The 24,359-nt window shown below is 39.9% G+C and overlaps 1 protein-coding gene across 7 annotated transcripts in view; it reads right to left on the bottom strand.

Annotated features, from left to right (window-relative positions):
- The window catches only part of KDM4C (lysine demethylase 4C), a 434,115-nt gene that overhangs the window by 87,539 nt on the left and 322,217 nt on the right, over window positions 1-24,359 (bottom strand). For all 7 annotated transcript variants that reach the window (XM_084629198.1, XM_084629204.1, XM_084629200.1 and 4 more), the window contains one exon: window positions 22,203-22,311. In XM_084629198.1, the coding sequence (XP_084485324.1) occupies window positions 22,203-22,311 (109 nt within the window). The remainder of the gene's footprint in view (window positions 1-22,202; window positions 22,312-24,359) is intronic.

Here is a 24,359-nt window from a genome sequence, read left to right as displayed (position 1 = left end):
GTCCAGTGCAGATACTCCATAGGGAAGGCATCCAGTGCCCAGATAAATGGCCTGGTAAAGGACTTAAAAAGGAGGTTCTGGTTAAAGGAATGGAACGGTGTGGGGTTTGGGACTCCTATGGTTGGAATGGCAGGGAGCCAACCCCCTTTCTTATAGCCCACCTTACCCCTCCTATGAAGGGGGTGTGTGGATGGTAAAGTCCCAGCAATGCATTTGCTGGAGGGACGTGAATGGAAAAGGAGGGGGAGCTGGTGGAAGCCTTCCCCCCTTCCCGGTAATTACAAAATAAACAGGGTTTACCTGCACTGTACACTTTTATCTGCCGGGTAGTCCCAGGCATCTAAAGTAAAGTTGCAGCCTGATTAAATCCATAACAGGTGTCTCCTGTCCTCCTTTCCGTATAGCTGGACAACAGATCTCCTACTACGAGTATGAGGTCCAAAGCAGATGATTGTATAATTTGGCAAGTTCTTTTCAAGGCACTGGTCATAGTCTTCTTCTTGATAGAATACTGTAGATTTGTAGGACTGGAAGGGACCTCGAGAGATCTTCTAGTCCAGTCCCCTGCCCTCACGACAGGACTAAGTATTATCTAGACCATCCCTGACTGGTGTTTGTCTAACCTGCTCTTAAAAATCCTGCAACCTCCCTAGGCAATTTATTCCAGTGCTTAACCACTCTGACAGTTAGGAAGTTTTTCCTAATGTCCAGTCTAAACCTCCCTTGCTGCAGTTTAAGCCCACTGCTTCTTGTCCTATCCTCAGAGGTTAAGAACAACAATTCTTCTCCCTCCTTCTTGTAATAACCTTTTATGTACTTGAAAACTATCATCATGTCCCCTCTCAGTCTTCTCTTTTCCATACTAAACAAACCCAATTTTCCCTCACAGGTCATGTTTTCTAGAACTTTAATCATTTTTGTTGCTCTTCTCTGGACTTTCTCAAATTTGTCCACATTTTTCCTGAAATGTGGTGCTCAGAACTGGACACAACACTCCAATTGAGGCGTAATCAGCGCAGTGTAGAGTCGAAGAATTACTTTGCATGTCTTGCTTATAACACTCCTGCTAATACATCAGGGAATGCTGTTTGCTTTTTTTTGCAACAGTGTTACACTGTTGACTCATATTTAGCTTGTTAGCCACTATGACGCCCAGATCCTTTTCTGTAGTACTCTTTCCTAGGCAGATGATTTCTCCAGTTTGTCCAAATAATTTTGAATTTTCATCCTATCCTCCAAAGCACTTGCAACCCCCCCCCCCCCAGCGTGGCATTGTCCACAAATTTTATAAGTGTACTCTCTATGCCATTATCTAAATAATTGATGACGATATTGAACAGAACCGGACCCAGAACGGATCCCTGCCAGACCCCACTTGATATGCCCTTCCAGCTTGACTGTGAACCACTGATGATTACTCTCTGGGAACAGTTTTCCAACCAGTTATGCACTCACCTTATAGTAGCTCCATTTGGTCCCTAGTTTTTTTAATATCTTTTGTTCTTTATTGCTTAAATGTTTGCAATATCTCACAACAGATGTTAATTTAATGAAAAGACATTTATAATTTTCTCTTTTCTGTGTTTGACCATGAGATTTTGTCGTCTCACTCATGGACCCTGGTGGAATGAACAAAAAAAATAAATAAATCACACTCAACTTTCCTCTCAGAAGTAGCAGAGGGTAATGTTGGGCAATCGCCATCTGCCAAGAGGGCTCTCTGTCATATATGCTGTCACCTTTGCCGCTTCACATATAGGTGGAGACATATGGAGGCAATTATGCCACGTTTCCAAAGTGGAGAATTCTACTATTCAGTTCTGGGTACAATTCAAGGTACTGACATTGATCTATGGTACACATCCAGTACCTTATAGAGATATGTGGTCTACCTAAAAGACCACATATCTCTCTAAGATGGGGTGGGATGCAAGAGTGAGCTAAACAGAGGGAGGGAGTGAATTGCTTTTAAAGAGCCACACTGCAAACATAGGGAGAACTGTATTCTCTTGAGCCAGTCTCTTCCCTTCAGACTACAGGTTCTCAGCAGGCCTCCACTTCCTTTTCCTGGCAGCTGCAGATGAGGGGAACCTGCTGAGAGCTACTGCCAGTTTGGAAATAAGGTACCTCCTGGCAGGAATCCAAGACTTGCAACAGACATTCTCCCATTCTTTTCTCTTTAAAATCAGTACTACCTTTGAAGCCACTCCATTTGACTCTGCATTCTTCTGCTCACCTCAGGCCCCCTCTTCCAGCTCCAAGAGTCTCATGCAACTGCCATTGCAAGCAGCGGTCAGACTCTACAGCTTCTTATGGGAGGAAATGAAAGACTGATTTCTGTTCCTGAAGGCTGATTCTCAAGCTTGCAATCTAAACTGTGCCCACCCTTCACCAATCACCAATGTGCCATCTAATAGAAAGCAGAGACAGAAAAATTTGGCTGCAAATGTTTAACAGCCCAACCCTAAATGTTTAAAATGTAAAAATCCTCCTTGTGTTCAGTTTCCAGTTTTGTATTTTTCTCTGCCCAAAGCAGGCAGAAGTCCACAAACACTGGGAATGACTGACTCACAGGGATAAAGGTATGAAACAAAGATACCTAAGTGTGCTTGCTGACATTGGTGGAGAGTCTTTAAAATGTATTTCATGTAAATATATCCAACATCCCAAGAAAATATCTTCACAAGAATTTACGACTTATGGAAATGGAAATTTCTAGAAGATTAAATAATACATTTATGGGGTGTATTCTTGTAACTTAAATTGATATATGCTCCAGTACAAATAGAAAAACTGACCGATGGGACAATAAGTGATGTAAGATGATGGATGATTTTTTTTAAAATCGATTTTAAACATCTCTAGTTTTCATATGTACTCAACTACTATAAAAGAAACCCCTGCTCTCGATACTGCATTAAGAAGTTGCATTTTTATCTAGCATTTGTGGTGACATGTAATCAAGCTTTGCTCTCATGGTTTATGTTATCATTAGATAACCTCATTATAAACGTAGTCCTAGCGTAATCTCTCTCTCCTTCTTTCTCATCCAGGGCATGAGTTGAACATCTCTGTTCACAGCAGAGATCAGGGGCTTTTGGTTCCTATTACTTATTATATGTATGTCATTGTGCATGTGTGCAAACGCACACACACAGACACATACACTTATCCATTTTAAACCACCCTCCGTAAATTGCTCATTTCTCAATCAAATTCCTTTGGACTGAAACCTTCCAAGTTTCATTTCAAACCAATAGAGGATTTTTTGTTTGGAAGTTTGAAACAAACATAGTTTACTCATTTTAAGTTACTAGGGCATGAACAACCCACAACTCTCTATTTTACAGATTCATACAGAACCCATCACTGCAGTATCTAAGCACTCACAATAATCCATAGCACAATACATGTTCAAAATACTACACAGCCATTAACCAACTAACCTTTACAACACCCAATCAAGACAGGTGTTATCGCCTATAGGGAAATTGAGGTGTAGTTAGAAAGTGACTTACCTAAATGAAACACAGCAAATTAATGGCATAGCCAGGGTTAGAGCCAGGGTCTGAATTCTGTTCCCATTCATCCAGACCCTATTGCCTCATATTCCCTTCAGAAATTTTGTTCCATAACTCAAAAATGACTTTGCCTGCAGCCTCCACATGGGGGAGTTACAGTGCAGCACTTTAGTGCAAACTGCTATTCACACTCCCGTAGTTCAAACTGCAGGGCAGTGCAGATATGGCCCTACTTACCTAAATTTTCAAAAGTGTTTAAGAGACTATAAGAGCCCAAGTCCCATTTTCAAAAGTGATTTAGGGCCAGATTTTTACAAGTATGTAGGCAGCTAATTCCCATTATTTTCAATGTAGTTAGTCACCTACAAAAGTCTAAAAATGTGCCCCTTAGGCACTTACAAGCCCAAGTGCCTATGTCACTTTTGAAAATGGGACTTCTGCTCCTAAGTTACTAATGTGCTTTCAAAAACTGTACCCATAAGCTAGGAATTTCAAACTTGCAGAAGCTTTTCTGTAGATCTGACTGGAACTTAAAAAATAAGCCAAGTCTGAAGAAAATTAGTTCAGTAGTTTTGAAGCCATTAACATATTAAAATTACCAAGTTTATATGGCATTCACACTGTTCAATAGAAAGCAACTCAGACTACTGGGCATTAAGAAATTGCTTACACTACAGCTCCACTAAATTACTGTTACAGTTTAAAGAGGATTCAGCAGTTTAATCAGGTTGGACATTTCCCTTTGAGGATAATACTGGAAAGTGGAAATCCTGATATTTCAACCAATTCAGTTTTCATCCCAAATCAGTATAAAAATTGAAAATATCATAACTTATAATGGAATGAAAAGCTTTAAAAATACTGATTTGGAAACATTTCTGTCATGCAACCACCACCTCCAGGACACCGCCTGGTGGGCTCAGGATGGACCTCCAAGCAGCCCCTCCTTTGATTTCCCTCTTCCGGAATCCTAGTAACTAGGACTAGAATTCCCCAGCAACAGTACATCCAGTCTGTTAAGTTCCACAGTCCACCACCACACCAAATATAGCTTAATCAAATTTGTTCAAAGTCAGTGGAATCTGTATGTTCTGCAACTGAAACAGTTTAGAATTTTTCTTTTTTTTCCTTAAAAATAAACATGAGAAATTTATTTAAAAAAAATAAAATAAAGAAGGAGTGATAATGCAATGAAAAAGTTAAGTTATCAGTCACCCAAAAGGCAGGAAGTTCCAAATGTTAAGAATGCTCCAACAATCCTAATTTGGCCACCTGGCATATAAACAATATTTTACGGCACCTTAGAGACTAACAAATTTATCTGAGCATAAGCTTTCGTGGGCTATAGCCCACTTCATCAGATGCATAGAATAGAACATATAGTAAGAAGATATATATACATACAGAGAACATGAAAAGGTGGAAGTTGCCATACCAACTCTAAGAGGTTCATTAATTAAGATGAGCCATTATCAACAGGAGAAAAAAAATGTTTGTAGTGATAATCAAGATGGCCCGTTTCAGACAGTTGACAAGAAGGTGTGAGGACACTTAACATGGGGAAATAGATTCAATTTGTGTAATGACCCAGCCACTCCCAGTCTCTATTCACACCTTTAAGTCTGTTACTGAGTGACCAGAGAGGCTGAAGTGTTCTTCTACAGGTTTTTGAATGTAATGATTCTTGATGTCAGATTTGTGTCCATTTATTCTTTTGCATAGACTGTCCGGTTTGGCCAATGTACAAGGCAGAGGGGCATTGCTGGCACATGATGGCATATATCACATTGGTAGATGTGCAGGTGAAGAGCCTCTTATGGTGTGGCTGATGTGATTGGGTCCTATGATGGTGTCCCTTGAATAGATATGTGGACAGAGTTGGCATCGGGCTTTGATGCAAGGATAGGTTTCTGGGTTAGTGTTTTCGTTGTGTGATGTGTGGTTGCTGGTTAGTATTTGCTTCAGGTTGGGGGGCTGTCTGTAAGTGAGGACTGGTCTGTTTCCCAAGACCTGTGAGAGTGAGGGATCATCTTTCAGAATAGGTTGTAGATCTTTGATGATGTGCTGGAAAGGTTTTAGTTGGGGGCTGAAGGTGACGGCTAGTGGCGTTCTGTTATTTTCTTTGTTGAGCCTGTCCTGTTGTCATAAATATAAAGGGAAGGGTAAACCCCTTTAAAATCCCTCCTGGCCAGAGGAAAAATACTCTCACCTGTAAAGGGTTAAGAAGCTAAAGGTAACGTCACTGGCACCTGGCCAAAATGACCAATGAGAAGACAAGATACTTTCAAAAGCTGGGAGGAGGGAGAGAAACAAAGGGCCTGTGGCTGTCCGTATGCTGCTTTTGCCAGGGATAGACCAGGAATGGAGTCTTGGAACTTTAGTAAGTAATCTAGCTAGGTATGTGTTAGATTATGATTTCTTTAAATGGCTGAGAAAAGAACTGTGCTGAATAGAATGACTATTCCTGTCTGTGTGTCTTTTTTTGTAACTTAAGGTTTTGCCTAGAGGGATTCTCTATGTTCTGAATCTAATTACCCTGTAAGATATCTACCATCCTGATTTTACAGAGGTGATTCCTTTACTTCTATTTCTATTAAAAGTCTTCTTGTAAGAAAACTGAATGCTTTTTCATTGTTCTCAGATCCAAGGGTTCGGGTCTGTGGTCACCTATGCAAATTGGTGAGGATTTTTACCAAACCTTTCCCAGGAAGTGTGGTGCAAGGGTTGGGAGGATTTGGGAGGGAAAGACGTGTCCAAACTATGTTTCCCAGTAAACCCAGTTAGAGTTTGGTGGTGGCAGTGGATATTCCAAGGGCAAAGGATAAAATTAATTTGTACCTTGGGGAAGTTTTAACCTAAGCTGGTAAAAGTAAGCTTAGGAGGTTTTCATGCAGGTCCCCACATCTGTACCCTAGAGTTCAGAGTGGGGGAGGAACCTTGACACCTGTAGTAGGTGACTTCTGGGTACTCTTCTGGCTTGGTCAATCTTCAAGTCAGCGGCACTACTATGGGTACCAGCATGGCCCCACAGTATGCCAACATTTTAATGAATGACTTAGAACAACGCTTCCTTAGCTCTCGTCCCCTAACGCACCTACTCTACTTGCGCTACATTGATGACATCTTCATCATCTGGACCCATGGAAAAGAAGCCCTTGAGGAATTCCACCATGATTTCAATAATTTCCATCACACCATCAACCTCAGCCAGGACCAATCCACACAAGCGGTCCATTTCCTGGACACTACTGTGCTAATAAGCGATGGTCACATAAACACCACCCTATACCAGAAACCTACTGACCACTTTACTTACCCACATATCTTCAGCTTCCATCCAGGACACACCACACAATCCACTGCCTACAGCCAAGCTTTAACATACAACTGCCGAACTGGAATTAATTTGCAAACTAGATACCATTAACTTGGGCTTGAATAGAAAGTGGGAGTGGTTGGGTCATTACACAAATTGAATCTATTTCCCCATGTTAAGTATCCTCACACCTTCTTGTCAACGTCTGAAACGGGCCATCTTGATTATCACTACAAAAGGTTTTTTCTCCTGTTGATAATAGCTCATCTTAATTAATTAGCCTCTTAGAGTTGGTATGGCAACTTCCACCTTTTCATGTTCTCTGTATGTATATATATCTTCTTACTATATGTTCCATTCTATGCATCTGATGAAGTGGGCTGTAGCCCACAAAAGCTTATGCTCAAATAAATGTGTTAGTCTCTAAGGTGCCACAAGTACTCCTGTTCTTTTTATGGATACAGACTATCATGGCTGCTACTCTGAAACCTGTCACAATATTTTATATTCCTGCTTTCCCCGTAAAAATATAAAACTCATTTGCTTGGTAGTTACAAGTATATGTGCAACTGTGATGGGTTGTCCATCCCACACTCACTCTGAAAGGTTTAATGGAGACCAGATGGGCCAATTAACCTATTGGGCTGAAGGTTGAGAGGAAAGCCCTCATTGGAGGAAGCTCACCTGTGCAGGAACAGGCAGGGCTTCCATAAATTAAGGGAGCTGAGAGCAGGAAGGGGACTTACAGGCAGGTAGTCTGCAGTCATTCCCTGGGAGAAGGGAGGTGTACTGGGGGTACAGAGAGAAGTAGCCCATGTTTGCTCCCTGGCAAGTGGGAGTAGAGAAGCCAGCAAACCCCAGAGAGCGGGGAGTGCTGGGGTAGGAAGCAGCCCAAGAAGTAAGCAGCTAGGCTGGGGATTCAACAGACTTTGGCTGTGTGTTGTAGGGTCCCTGGGCGGGCACCCAAAGTAGAGGGCTGACCCAGGTTCCCCTACCTGCCACTGGGGAAGTGAACTGGAAGACTGCCTGGGAGTGACAGAGACTTTGAAGGACTATACCCTGGAAGGGGGGAACACTAAGTGTCTGGCCAGAGAGCTGAGTCATTAAGAGGATGCTGAGGTTCCTGGAGTGAGAGAGGGGCTGTAGACCAGAGAGAGCAACAGAGTGAGAGCGTGCAGCCATGGGAAGAGGCATTGACCTGATGAGATAATCCCTAGAGGGACAAGCAGGAGACACCAGATTATCTGTGAGTGGAGCTCCCCATCACACCAATATAGCCAAGGGAAAGTTGTGGGAACAACCTCAACTCATGAATTAAATTTCTCCACCTCATAGTTGCAAAGGCCTGCTTTGAACAGACAACAGTTCTTGCCATGAATATTTTTTAATGTTTCAAAACCTAAAATAGTTTAAAAAAAACTTTTAAAACTGAAAATCAATTTCCCTTTGCAAAGAGGTTATTCTCTTTGTATTAAAGGGAAATGCACAGTAACTAGTTAACATTTTAAGCATTCTGCTTTCACTCTTACAGATACCTCCAGTCTTCAAAAAGTGTTATAAGTAGTCATGCCCAGCTAACGTTTTCCATTTCATTCAAAGGGTTTTTATGGTTCAGTATTACAGCAATGTACAAATTTGACAGTTTGCAATCAGATCTATTCATTGTATCAAATCATTCCGACAGTAAGTACTATACAGCTGGTAATGCACATTTTTATATCACACTTATTAAAAATCTTACAATGGTAGTAACATAAGAATGTACACTAAATTGTGTTTTGCACATGATTTTAATGAGTCTGTGCATTTTAATTGACATTATAAATTGTAGCAAGTTGATCAATTATTTATCATCTGTATTTTAACATTGTTTTAATTAGAAAAAGTGTCTGTGCTATTTAAAGCTATTTCAATAACAATGTTAAAATGATTTGGACATGTGATTAAACAAGCTCATGTCTCTGTCTCTTTGCCTATTTTCCTCTCTCTTTCTTCAAAAATGTGAGCACGTGAACCAGTCAGTGTGTAAGTTAAAGTATAGTATAATGACTTTCCTTGATTGCCTCTCTAGCAATATTTTTGGAAATGCTGTGAGGTAATTAATAGTTCTCTACATGACAACAGTGGAATACATCACTGTCAAATGTTTCTTTAGTCTTTCAGAAATACAGGTGCAGTAGTTCCACAGTTCCATTTCAGTTTAACAAATGAATTTTATTGCAAAGCAAGAACAAAGAAGACAAGCAATATCTGCAAATGTATTTAATTCTATTTTTAGATTTTCTTATTAAAACTGAGGGATAGGTAAGAGAACACTTGCTCATTCTTTTAAAAGCTCAAATGCATTTTTCCCTTGATTCCACTCTTCATTTGGCTTACCACAGTGAAACCTCTCAATTTTCAGAATTGATGTACCTTTCAAAACTATAATCTTTGGCTTTCAAGCTCACTATTATTTGCCTTCAGGTGAAAATTTTAAGTGCATAGGCTTCTAAACAAAATACTACAGCATCAGCCAGATACTGAAAGGCTTGTAGATCAGTCATCATTGCCGTGTAAATTTCTTTTCAAAATAATGTTCCTCACTCAGAGTACACTTGCGCTTATTCTCAGTTCACTTGTCAAATACAAATTTGAGGTCACTGAAAGCCCAAGGGCAACTTCAACTATTGCAAAACTCATTTTCCACCTCTATTTTGTTGGGGAAATAGGATTTCAAATGTAAAAATAATAGGAAGCGTTACAGATAAAGAAACAAAGGCATATGATGTACATGTTTTGGTACAACATTGCAGCAACTGAGTTTGTCCCAACAGGCAATCTATTATCCAAGCATTTTAAAGCTTAGATAGTAACAAAGGTAGATAATACATTTTGCTAATGACAGGTTTCAGAGTGGTAGCCATGTTAGTCCGGATCAGCAAAAAAACCGAGGAGTGAGTAACAGTAGGGGGAAAAAATTAGCATGGGGAAATACTTTTTACTTTGTGTAATGACCTATCCACTCCCAATCTTTATTCAAGCCTAATTTAATGGTCCTCACCCACAACTATTTCACATTTGGGGACAGTGGCACTACTATGGGTACCCATATGGCCCCACAGTATGCCAACATTTTTATGGCTGACTTAGAACAATGCTTCCTCAGCTCTCGGCCCTTAACGCCTCTACTCTACTTACGCTACATTGATGACATCTTCATCATCTGGACCCATGGAAAAGAAGCCCTTGAGGAATTCCACCATGATTTCAGCAATTTCCATCCCAGCATCAACCTCAGCCTGAACCAGTCCACACAAGAGATCCACTTCCTGGACACTACAGTGCTAATAAGTGATGGCCACATAAACACCACCCTATACCAGAAAGCTACTGACTGCTATACTTACCTACATGCCTCCAGCTTTCATCCAGACCACATCACATGATCCATTGTCTACAGCCAAGCTCTAAGATACTACCGCATTTGCTCCAATCCCTCAGACAGAGACAAATACCTATGAGCTCTCTAGCAAGCATTCTTAAAACTACAATATTCACCTGCTGAAGTGAAGAAACACATTGACAGAGCCAGAAGAATACCCAGAAGTCACCTACTCCAGGACAGGCCCAACAAAGAAAGTAACAGAACGCCACTAGCCGTCACCTTCAGCCCCCAACTAAAACCTCTCCAGCGCATCATTAAGGATCTACAACCTATCCTGAAGGACGATCCTTCACTCTCACAGATCTTGGGAGACAGGCCAGTCCTTGTTTACAAACAGCCCCCCAACCTGAAGCAAATACTCACCAGCAACTACACACCACACAACAAAAACACTAACCCAGGATCCTACCTATCCTTGCAACAAAGCCTGTTCCCAACTCTGTCCACATATCTATTCAAGGGATACCATCATACGACCTAATCACATCAGCCACATCGTAAGAGGCTCTTCACCTGCACATCTATCAATGTGATATGTGCCAGCAATGTCCCTCTGCCATGTTCATTGGCCAAACTGGACAATCTCTACGGAAAAGAATAAATGGACACAAATCAGACATCAAGAATTATAACCTTCAAAAACCAGTTGGAGAACACTTCAACCTCCCTGGTCGCTCAATTTCAGACCTAAAAGTCGCAATTCTCCAACAAAAAAACTTCAAAAACAGACTCCAACGAGAAACTGCAGAATTGGAATTAATTTGCAAACTGGACACCATTAAATTAGGCTTGAATAAAGACTGGGAGTGGATGGGTCATTACACAAAGTAAAAACTATTTCCCATGCTAATTTCCGCCCCCCCACCGTTACTCACACCTTCTTGTCAACTGTTTGAAATGGGCCATCCTGATTATCACTACAAAAGATTTTTTCTCCTGCTGCTAATAGCCCACCTTAATTGATTGGTCTCGTTACAGCTGGTATGGCAACACCCATTGTTTCATGTTCTCTGTGTATATACATCTTCCTACTGTATTTTCCACTGCATGCATCTGATGAAGTGGGTTTTAGCCCACGAAAGCTTATGCCCAAATAAATTTGTTAGTCTTTAAGGTGCCACAAGTACTCGTTTTTTTTGCTAATGAGTTCATCGTGTACTATTCAGAGACGATTTTAGAGAAGATGTTTTAAATATAGCGTCTTACTAAAAGAGAGCTAATGATTACATTTTAACTGTTACTCTGATTTCAGATGAAACATTTAAACACAGTGAGCCTGCTTCTCATTTACATTAAGACGTCTCTCTGGCAGGGTAAACAGGCCTTAGTGTAAATGAGAATCAGGTCCAGTATTCCTGCTGGTTTACATTTATGGGCCAAATCCCAGGATATCCATGGGGGGGGTGTGTGTGTTTGTATTTGAGAGGTCAGTTTGGCTTGATACGTCCAAGGATTTCTTCACTCTGCTATGGAATGTGACTGTATTTTTTATTTCATGCCAAAACAAAGTTATAACATTCTTTTGAAACTACAGAGTATATTCAAGTACTCTGAGTGAAATCCTGGCCCCATTAAAGTAAATGGGAGTTTTGCCATTGACTTCAATGGGGTCAGGAATTCACCATCTGTTTCTATCACATAGAGCTGCGTAAAATAAAGCAGCAAAGGAAAATATCCTTTGTAATACAGTTGGCAGGAGTTTTCACCTGAGTTTCACTCTATGATTTAGGGTTCAAATGGACCCAAACCCAAAGCTAAACTGAGGCAAAACCTTCAAGTTTTACCTTTTTGGGCTGAAACCATGAGATCGCATTGAATTATGCTTGGGTTCCACAGGAAACCGCAAATAGACCCAGTTCAGCTATAGACTTCACCCCAGCTCACTAACCTGGTCCAAGCTGACACCATCTTCAAAGCACTAAATAAATCTGTCCCTCCTTCTTTTGTCAAACTTCATGTTCCCCTCACTCCCAATCCCCTTTTCCAAAGCTCCCAACCTTGGTCTCCCTATCTGTCAAATTCTCCCATGTTCACTTTTGTGCCTTCTTCTGTGAAGCATTCTATGCATTATATAACATCCCTGAGCTCATCTGAAAGGCTTTTACCTTGTCCAAATTTAAGTCCCTCTTGAAGACCCACTTCTGCCATGCTACCTATAGTGAGACAAAGTCACTTGTATATAAATAGCATTTAAAACTGCCTATTAAAATTATTCCCCTTCCCATGACCTTTGTCTACTTATTTCTCCTTTGACTATCCCTCTGAAGTGTTTGGAAAGCACCCAAAATATATATCCTCGGCACTACCACAAATGAATAGTAGTAATAAGTTTTGGGATTAGTAATGAAATCTTTAATAAGGGAGATTGTGACAGTTTCATTATAAGTCTCACACATTTTTAGCCACTGCCTGCAACACCTGGATACTGACCAGGCCTGATGCTGCCTATTTTATGATAGTGGGGAAGATCACAAACTATAACTTGACAGAGACATTTGGTAGTTGAAATACCTGTTTTATGGGTTTTGGGCCAGAACATGCCTTGGCCCTATGTGGTATGAAAGGCAGGGAGGAGGCATAAACATCCTCATACCCTTACAAAAGGGCCAGCCACAATCTGAGCCATCCATACACCTAAGAAAGAACAGAAACAGAAGGAAAACAGCAACAAAGCTTACAGAATCTCATCAACATGCCACTCTGCAATGCCCCCAGAGGACTTCAGTTTTGACAGATCTTTGGAATGGACAGACTAGAAGCAGTATTTTGTAAGATTTCAAATTGCAAACAAACTCCAGAAAGATATTGGAGATATATAGGTATCTTTTTTAATTTATGTTTTGGGGACGCAAGCAGGGTATATCTTTAAATCCTTTGACTTCACTGAAAACAGTCACAAAGCTGACTATGAAAGGGTTCTGGCTATGTTTGATGCATTCTTTATACCCCAGAGAAAAGTGGTTTATGAAAGAGCATATTTTTCACCAGAGAATTCAAGAACCAGGAGGAAATGATGAATGTTTTATAAGAGCTATGCATACATTGGCTGAAAACTGTGATTTTGGGAATGCAAAACATGAATATATCAGAGATAGGCTGGTTATTGGCTAAACAGAGAAACTTTTCACAGCAACTACAACTGAAGAGAGATTTAACCCTAGCCCTAGCTATACAGAGAGCAAAGCAGTCAGAACAAGTCAAATGACCGAAAAAAAGGCAGAAGCAATTTGAAAAACCTGAAACTAGCTCAGAAGCTCTAAATTGACCCTTAAGTCTTAAAAGTCATAAAACCCCTGAGGCAAGGAGAGAGAACTCCTAGGCTAAGAGGGACAAATTCCAGCCTACATGCACAAAGTGTGAAAAAGTCACATCCCAAGAAATGACAAGTCCAGCCAGAGGCACATGGTATAATAAATGCATGAAATATAGACATTTTGCAGCAGTTTGCTGCACCAAAGCAGTCGGAGTGGGCTCATATTACAGACAATCAAGAGCCATTGTTTCTGGTATCTATCACTTGAGATGACATTGAGCCTGCCTGGAGAGTGAAACTGAATATTAAAGGCAAGGCTATTAAGTTTAAAACTGACTCAGGCACTGAGGTCACAATCATCTCAGAAGGGACTTATAATCACCTTCAACCCCTCCCAGAGCTGAAGTCACCTGACACAGCTCTGACTAGTGCTGGAGGTATTCTGAACTGCATGGGCCAGTTCGCCATAGAAACAATTTACAAAGACAAAAGCTTTGCATTCAGAGTACATGAGATCAAAGACCAGTAACTTTCTAAGTCACAGCGTGGCAGCAGCAGTGGGCCTAGTGAGAAGGTGAAAACTCAGAGGATTTGAGGATACTGGACTTTTGAAAGGTTATCCAGCACATCTTAATTTAAGAGACAATGCTGAACCATATAGTGTGTAAACACCTCTACAGCAGAGATAGGAAGAGATTAGCTACAAATTTATGCATATTCAGAGGACATCACTACCTCATAATTGTGGACTATTTTTCCAGGTACTTGAAAGACAAAACATGTTGCAGGGTCAAGAAACTGAAGGGCATATTTTCCTCATGTCAGTATTCCAGGACAACTAGGAGTGACAACAGACCACAATTCACTGCAGAAAAAATTAAGTCATTCTGAACAAAATATGGTTTTGATCATATCTGTAGAAACCCCTGTTACCCACAAGTGCATGGAGAGGCTGAGAGACAGCCAAGAAAATCCAGTAGCAGAAAGATCCATTCCTTGCTCTTCTGAGTTACGGAGCAACACCAATAGCAGCTGTTGGATGTAATCCAGCACAACTCCTAATGGGCAGATAATTCAGAATTACTGTTCTAACTTTGGAAAAGAACTATCTCCAAAGTGGCCAGGCATCAAGAGAATAGCTAAATTAGATAAAAAGACTAAAATAGCTTTATGAACACTTTTACAACAGACGTCACTCAAAGAAATGCCAGGTCTAGAACCTGGTGACTGTGTTTGTGTCAAATTGGATGGAGAAAAGGGATGGACAACTCCAGTTGTCAAAGAAAAAAATGTAGTGCCTGATCATGTGAGATCAGGTCTGACAGTGGAGAGTTTAACAGAAACCATCAATACCTATAGTTTGTTCCTCAAAGATGCCAGATGCAGAACAAAATGACAATAACTCCAGGGTTCCAAACCAACCAATACCAGTCATTGCAACATGCCAGATAATCAAATTATTACACATTTGGGTTGTGTAATTAGAAAACCAGTAAGATTCAGAGACACTTAACAGATTGATACATACTGAACTACAAAGACAGCATGATAGTGAAAACATTTTAAATGGCGTAATGGAGAACTTAAAGAGGAAGATGTAATAGAATACTAAACTGTATTATACTGGGTGCCACTGTGTGTAAAATACCTTATTTAAACATCTGCCATACCTGGCAGAGCATTAAGGATCTTATGATGAGCATGTGTGGTGTGTGTAAGCAGGATCTGTGACTAATTCATATCTGGTACAGAAGTACATGACAGGCACAATCTCAGACTTCTATACACTTGAGTGCAAGGCTAGGGTCACTGAAGGAATGATATTGGGAAGAATGGAGGTACAGTACAGTCAGTGAGGCTGGCTACAGAGAGAAGTAAAAGGTGCATCCCCTTTAAGGATGGAGCAGAAACTATGTTATTGCATGCTAGGGAGTCCCGGGAGGCCTTTTGCCTTAATCACAGAATCATAGGATTGGAAGGGACCTCAAGAGGTCATCTAGTCCATGAACTCATGGCAGGACTAAGTATTATCTAGACCATCCCCAACAGGTGTTTGTCTAACCTGATCTTAAAAATCTCCAATGATGGAGATTCTACAACCTCCCTAGGCAATTTATTCCAGTGCTTAACCACCCTGGCAGAAAGTTTTTCTAATGTCCAACCTAAACCTCCCTTGCTGCAATTTAAGCCCACTGCTTCTTGTCCTATCCTCAGAGGTTAAGAAGAACAATTCTTCTCCCTCCTCCTTGTAACAACCTTTTATGTATTTGAAAACTGTTACCATGTCCCCTCTCAGTCTTCTCTTTTCCAGACTAAACAAACTCATTTTTTCTAATCTACCTTCATAGGTCATGTTTTCTAGACCTTTAATCATTTTTATTGCTCTTCTCTGGACTTTTTCCAATCTGTCCACATCTTTCCTGAAATGTGGTGCTCAGAACTGGACACAATACACCAGTTGAGGCCTAATCAGTGCAAAGTAGAGCAGAAGAATTACTTCTTGTGTCTTGCTTACAACACTCCTGCTAATACATTCCAGAATGATTTTAGCTTTTTTTGCAACAGTGTTACACTGTTAACTCATATTTGCTTGTGGTCCATTATGACCCCCCAGATCTGTTTCCGCAGTACTCCTTCCAAGGCAGTCATTTCCCATTTTGTATGTGTGCAACTGATTGTTCCTTCCTAAGCGGAGTACTTTGCATTTGTCCTTATTGAATGTAATCCTGTTTACTTCAGACGTCTCCAGTTTGTCCAGATCATTTTGAATTTTAATCTTATCCTCCAAAGCACTAGCAATCCCTCCCAGCTTGGTATCATCCACAAACTTTATAAGTGTACTCTCTATGCCATAATCTAAATCACTGATGAAGATATTGAACAGAACTGACTCCCCCCATTCATTATGCCCTTCCAGCATGAATTTGAACTACTGCTCACTACTCTCTGGGAATGGTTTTCCAACCAGTTTTGCATCCGCCTTATAGTAGCTCCATCTAGGTTACATTTCCCTTGTTTGTTAATGAGAAGGTCATGTGAGACAGTATCAAAAGTTTACTAAAGTCAAGATATACCCTGTATACTGCTTCCCCCCATCCACAAGGCTTGTTACCCTGTCAAAGAAAGCTATCGGGTTGGTTTGACATGATTTGTTCTTGGCAAATCCATGCTAACTGTTACTTATCACCTTATCATCTTCTAGATGTTTGCAAATTGATTGCTTAATTATTTTCTCCATTATCTTTCTGTGTACAGAAGTTAAGCTGACTGGTCTGTAATTCCCTGGTTGTCCTTATTTTCCCTTTTATAGATGGGCATTATATTTGCCCTTTTCCAGTCTTCTGAAATCTCTCCCGTCTTCCATGACTTTTCAAAGATAATTGCTAATGGCTCAGATATCTCCTCAGTCAGCTCCTTGAGTATTCTAAGATGCATTTCATCAGGCCCTGGTGACTTGAAGACATCTAATTTGTCTAAATAATTTATGCGATGAGGTAGCCCCATACCATCCACAGAAAGGAAATGTGTATACAGTATGAGGCACAGACCAGACTGTTATGTTCTAAGATGGAACCTACCATATCCATTTTTGTTCATATTTACAAATGTAAGGTAAAACAAAACTTCCCCACCTCTCATCCCCTCCAACACACCTCAGTCAACGTTAATTTTCAGTATCTTCCCTGTCCACTACTTTTGAGGAAAGGTATTTAAAACCTATGAGTAGCATGTGGGTGAGGGTCACTTGGCTGATTACCAAGGTATATCTCACGTAACCATTTCCCTGCCATTGTGGAGGTGTCAGATGTTGGCTTCTATTCTCTTCCTGTGGCACATGATAGTTTGATCTCCTGTGGACTGTGATACTTTGGTCTAATTTTGATTGTTGGGTTTAGTGTGTGAGGGTTGGAGGGTGTTAGTGGCTTTTGCTATACAGGAGATCAGATTAAATGTTCTGGTGTTCCCTTCGGGCCATATGCTCTAGGACTCTAATAGCCACAAGAGCTAAAGCATAAGGAGAAAAAACGAAACAGCAGCAGCAAAAATATCTACTGCTTATTTATAACTGTGCCAGAACCTGTAGGTTAAACAATAAAAACACAGGGCCTGATTCTGATCTCACTTACTCCACTGAAAACCAGGAATAATGTTACTAAAGTCAATGAGTTACAATACTGTAAAAATAATAGGAGCATGGAATCAGACCCCACTATGAGAACTAATGTGCAAAATATTATTTCTAGCCCTTCTCATCCAAACATATATGTTTTGGTGGTGTATACTGCATCATCCTACTTCTCACCAGTATGCAGTATATTTTATTATTGTTTTATTCAAAAATTATTGTATAATTAAAAACTTGATGTGCCATGTAAATTTTCAGCAACATAGAATCATATGAAACAAATAACATATTTGAATATAAACATATTTCTTCATTATGTAAAAACTAAAAACAGTGAAATAAAATTGGCTGGAGGAACCCATTAACTTTGCAAATATGAAACGGCTGTGCAAAATAACTTGAAGCTATAAGCTACTGTAGGCATCACACATATATATTGATTTGCTTTGGGAAGATCGAGCACATATTATATTTTTAAGAACATCAAGACTGATGCAAAACACACTGATTATGATCCAAAATACTTTTTGAGCTACAACTATTTAACAACAGTTAGTACATATATTAGCCAAGCAATACAAATCAGCCAACTAATATGTTTATCCATTTTTTGTTTCTTTCTATATTCCTGGCTGGATGGGGTATTAGAAGGAATGTCAGCTCACACAATACAGGTATTTGAAAAAAGAAGAATGGAAAACTTCTCTCAGTTATGTTCTTTCTCGCTCTCTCTTTTTTTATGCTTTTTTCATTTCTAAAATTATTTTTTACTTTTAAAGCCCACCAAAAGAATCATCCCCCGCACTGTAAGATCCAGCTTTTGTTTGAACGCATGGTAAAAGGAATTCTGTCATTTTACACTTTATTTTCATTTTTTCCTCAATATTTATATGAAAATCTCATGAAACATCTGGAATTTTACAAAGGAGGATGCTAGCAACATGGAGAGGACCAACATTTTCCTTTAATAGAAGAAGAATTTGCTCCTTTATGTCCTCCTAATCCCTTCTTGGCTTTTAAACAATACTTCCAACAATTTATTTTTAAAAATGAAGTATTCCTGCAGTTCTGAGTGACCCAAATGAATAAACATGTGTACTATGAATGCCTTTGCTCAATACATGAGCAATAGTTGGCATTTACTTTGCTGCCCCTTGTGTTGATTGATTCCCCAAAGATATTCCAATACATGAGGTGCAGGTTTGCTGTGAAAGAAGTATGGGCTGCTGACTTCTAGTAGTGAATAATTAAGAGATACCTCAAAATGTACGTTTCCAAAGCTTTACAATTCAAAATTAACAGTTTTGTCAGCAAACAGGAAAAACAAAAAAATATAAGCTCTATGGGCCAGACTGACAGAGTACGGAAGATGGTGGCTGGTTTGCAATAATTAATTATCATAATTTTTAAAAACAGTAACAGATTGTTGGGGTTCAAAGTAATTACTCCTTTTGTTGTCATCTACCCCCGATACAGGGTGGCACTGCCCCTTTCAGGAGGAAGAGGTCTCTGTACCTATGACCATCAGCTGTCTCCCAAGAGGGCCTGAAAGAAGGCACCTGGGCGTAAATGGGAGACTGGGTAAGTCATGATGGAGAGCTGGCCAAAAAAGGGTACAGAGAGATCAGACGTGGGGCTCTCACTGCCAAGAAACCACCCTGGAGCAAGAGGAAGGCCCAGGGGAGCATCCCTGTAGCTACTGTCCTGTACAAGGGGCAGGGAGCTGGGAATAGACCAAGAGGGATGTGAGACTTTCATTAAGCCCAGCACAGGTAGACATTGTTTGTATTATTCTTTCATTTGAGCTTTAGAACTTTAGTAGGGACCCTGAAGGTAAGTCCAAGAGCTCTCCAATCTGAAAGTCAATTGACACAGATGAGGATCCTGGATTCACAGAAGGGAGCAGCGCCAGAACCCTTTCAGCTATGATACTGAACTTTATTTTATAGATTCATAGATACTAAGGTCAGAAGGGACCATTATGATCACCTAGTCCGACCTCCTGCACAACACAGGCCACAGAATCTCACCCATATTAATAAAATAACCCATCGCATATTCCAGTCTGTGTTGGAGAAGTGTTCTTGATGAGCCCTGAGAAGGGAAAAACAAAGGTGGCCACCACACCTGAAAGGCTGCCCTACACCAGAAGGGGGTATTCCAAGATGGAGATCCATGAAAATCCCTTACTGCGGACCTCTCAAGTAACAACAATGTATCAATTTACTGACGTTAAATAATTATAGAATCTTTCTATAAGGGTGAACAGTATGATACAGGTGAACAGAGGGTGAACAGTATGATACACTACTTTACAAATTAGATGTACGAACAATGCTCATTCATTAAATTTAAATGTAATTAACCAAGACCGGGAAAGATATGATTTAATGCTCTAAAACAAGATTACAGTGCAGTCCTCACTCACAATAAGGCTATCTAAAATAATACTATATTTATGGCAGCTATAAAATATACTGGCTCCCATCTTCATTGTATTCAGTTGAGTTCTTTCATTATAACATCCATCTCACTCAAAAATGCAAAACCCTTTGTTTTCAAGAACAGCATTAAGGAAAGTATGCACCATGTTTCAAAACTTTAAGCAATTTCTGGGAGGTCAAAAATGTACACACAGCTTAATGCAATTTGTGGCATCTCAAAGCTGCGTATATATTAAAGGAGGTTTTGACAATTAAAAAAACTGAGAAACTTGATCAAACTTAAATTAATGGAAGAAGAAAAATAATTGTATAGATTATAGAAAGGTGTTTAAGGCTCTGTAGATGGTCTATAATCATCAGAAATGACCTATTGACTTGCAAGTAATGTAACTTCACAAAAGTTCATACATTTTGACTTTGTGAACACATTAACCAATTATTTAAAATTAATGCAAGCCTTCCTCCCAAAGCAATTTTTTATTTTTCTGTGGTTTAAGCCACAGGCAGCCCATCAGAGGAGGGAACTTCATATATAGGGGTTATTTATCCCCACAATACTTGGCAAATTTAACATTTCTACAGTCTCAAGAAAACAAACCCTCAATTAAGTGTCACCAACCAAGTTATTGTCATCATATCTGACTGTTTAGGTTCCTCAAAAGTATGCAAGCATTATGTTCATATCCAGTGCTTCCTGTGTTCATATATTCAGATTAATGAGAATTTGAGGCTGACTCAAGCAAATTAAACAGTCACTGTAGCTTAAAAATGAGATTTTGAGAGCCTTCTCTCACACAGTGAGAACCCATATGAAATAGGGCTACATTGCTATGTATTGAAACAAGAAAGTCTGACTCCAGATACAGGAAAATGGGGAAGGGGAGGACAATAGGGCATTGTCCATATTTCTGGTTTTCCAAAAAACATACTAGAAGTAAGGACAGGCTGAAACAGCATTTGGGAATATTTCATACATTAGATAGGGAGTTTTAGAGTTTCTCTATAACAGACTGTATAAGGGAGCCACAAGGTTTAGGAAAATGTTCAATATGCATTACAGAGTTAGTCTATAAAGCCCACGAAGACTTGAGAAATCTCAATGAACAAAGACCAACTGTCAGACATGCCTCCATTTTAAGAATGGCTAAAGCTGTAGTTCAAAATTAAAAATGGTTACAAAATATAAAGCATAATGAATTAAAATGAACAATTAATAGTTCACAATGTTACAGCAAGAAAAGGGTAGCTCAAGGTTAAGTATATCAATAAGCATTTTTTCCATAACATTTGGTGTGGATAAAGAGAACAGATGGGGTTGTTTCCCAAACTTTTCTTTTACACTGGACAGGGGATCACTTTCCTTTTGTCAGAGGAAGTCTGTGTAATATTGATACATAGTCTGATAAATTATGTAATTTAGGTCTAACCCCACAGGGAAAATTCTCTTTGATTTAACAAATGCTTTTGTATGTTTCTCACTAGCGCATGGGACTTTCTGCTGGACGGAAGGATTATCTGGGGCTATGCATGGGTTTGAGCATTTGTAGTTGAAGCTTTTGTGTTAGTGTTTCTCACTGCTTTTTCAAGTCCCCAGGGAGCCATTTATTAGTCCAATATAATGTGCAATCTGGTCTGTGCACATTCCTCAATTCCCGGATGGTAAAAATACTATGAGACCACCATGTCTCATCATTTTAACTTCATAAATGGTTCCCGGGGGGAGAGAACACACAACCCTCATGAAAATACAACACAAATAAGAATTCTGAGATATTCTGGTTTATTTAGTTTCAGCAGGATCCTTAATGAGCAGTCACAGCAGTATTAGGATAGTGGTTGCAAATGCTCATTGTTTCTCCTTCCTTTGCCCTATGGCAAAGGCCTCTTACAGAAGGTTATAACCCAGAACTAGGCTGAAGAATTAAAATACCTAAATGATCATTATACGTGAAAAAAACCATGCCAATCCCTGGCAAATTCTCTCTTTTAACTGACATTTAAATTTCACCCTGAAACATATGTGAATGTACCTAACCAGAGATGAGACTTCGTATATATTTCAAAACACCAGCACATTTTTAAATGGAAAGGAATGTATGGAGCCTTACTACTCACCAATTTTAATCTCTGCAAAGGTATTCTGCTAGTGTCTACTGGTGTTCTCTCTGTGACATTACCAAATCTTACTTCTGGAATTGCGATTGCACACATCACATGTGCCCACCTGCAAAAAGAGGGAAGTCAATAACACCAAAAAATTGTATAGAAATGTGATTAAAAACAGTGCACCCCTCAAATAAAACCAAACCATCAACCATTTAGTCCTTCCCTATTACATTTCTTTGCTTTATTTTATGAGCTGCACAATAACAAAAAGGTCAAAATGCAAGGTCAATTGACAGTGTTTATCTTTAAGATTTAATTTTAAGTAGCACTAGACAGTAAAAAATTGGTTTATTTCAGAGATGGAAAGATCAGCACAACAAAATAAATGGATTATGCTGGAAAAGTGATGGCAATACAATATGCCACACCAATACCACTTACATGTATGAGGCAAACTAGTCAAGACATTTTTTTAATAAGGTGTTGCAATCTAGTTTTGAAAATATTTGCCAGAAATGTATGTTTCAGCATTAGAGAAAAAACCTTATGTTAACACAGATCTATTGTAAATGCCCTTTCGAGTATTTTCACTTGTTTTACAGAGTGCAAAGCTTTTGTAGTGGTGCCAGGAATGTTTGTACATATAGCCTATGCAATATGTCATTTGTAAAATTTACAGTTTAAACTATAGCACTTTGGATTAACCCTAATTAGATCTAAGTGGGTATTTTTAATCAACCCCCATATTTCACACTCAACTACCAAAGCACAGTACCCAACTACAGTGTCAGGATTCTGTGTTGCCAGGCAAACAGACACAGAGTTAGAACAGAATGAAGCAGCAGCATTATTACCCAAGATGGGCTAGCCAAGAGGGGAAGAAAGCATCACCTGAGCTAGTGGGCAGGCTGGTGGAACTCAGGTAAGCCATTGGCCTCTGAGCGGCTGGAGGAGGGTTTATAAACTCTGTCCTTCTAGCTTGAGCCTCCTTCCCTCTCAGGGGATTAGCATAGGACTGGGGTTTTTTGGTCTGCTGTGGGCTTCAGTTAGTTGCCTTTTTGATGATTGGGAAAGAATTTTTCTCTCACTGACAGATTAGCGGGGGCAGGATGTTTTTTTTCATCTTCCACAGAGCAACTCAGGAACCTGGTGGAGTAGATCAGGAGGTACGGCTCACGTTGTCACCATTTAGCAGGTTGGCTGGGACTGGAGCTCCCTATGTCTGGTACAACAGAGACAACCCTCTTTCCCCAACCCCTTAACCCTGATATGAGGTGAAGGTAGTGGGGTGGGTCCCAGCAATCCACTGGGAACCAGCTGGGCAAGGGTGGGAAGGTGACTGCAGCTCTCCATCAGGTGGAAATGATTAAAGAAGAAATCATGACCTGCAATGTATGAGTTACTGCAATATATATTTCCCAGATTAATTAAGTTAATAAAAGATGTGGCCTAATTAAACCATATCCCTTGACCTTGTCTTTTTTCCCTCATGCCTGAGACAAAGACAACGTTGCATTCTATTTAGGTGACATCTTGCTTGTTGTTTTTTGTTGGTTTATTTATCTGTTTACACCTGTCAACACCTTAATAAGAAAGGCAAGTGATAAATGAAAATTTAGGGAGACAGTTTAAACCAGATCTAAAATTATAGAAAAAGACTCAGAAATGTAGAGCTTGAAGGGACCTTGAGAAGTCATCTAGTCCAGCCCCCTGCACTGAGGCAGAACTAAGAAAACCTAGAACAGCCCTGACAGGACTGTCCAAACTGTTCTTAAAAACCTCCAAAGAGGGGGATTCCACGACCTCCCTTGGAAGCCTGTTCCAGAGCTTAACTACTCCTTAGAGTTAGAAAGTTCTTCCTAATATCTAACTTAAATTTCCCTTACTGCAGACTAAGCCCATTACTTCTTGTCCTACCTTCAGTGGACGTGTAGAACAATGGATCACCATCCTCTCTACAACAGCCCTTAACATCTTTGAAGACTATTATCAGTTGCCCCCCGCCAGCCTTCTTTTCTCAAGACTAAACATGCCCACTTTTAATCTTTACTCATGGGTCAGGTTTTCAAAATCCTTGTTGCTCTCCTATGGACTATCTCCAAGTTGACATCATCTTTCCTAAAGTGTGGTACCCAGAAGTGGACACAGTACTCCAGCAGAGGCCTC

This window comes from Lepidochelys olivacea, assembly GCF_965140295.1.
Source record: "Lepidochelys olivacea isolate rLepOli2 genome assembly, chromosome: 5".
In the NCBI taxonomy this organism is placed as follows: Eukaryota; Metazoa; Chordata; order Testudines; family Cheloniidae; genus Lepidochelys; species Lepidochelys olivacea.
This window is presented reverse-complemented; position numbering and strand designations above follow the sequence as displayed.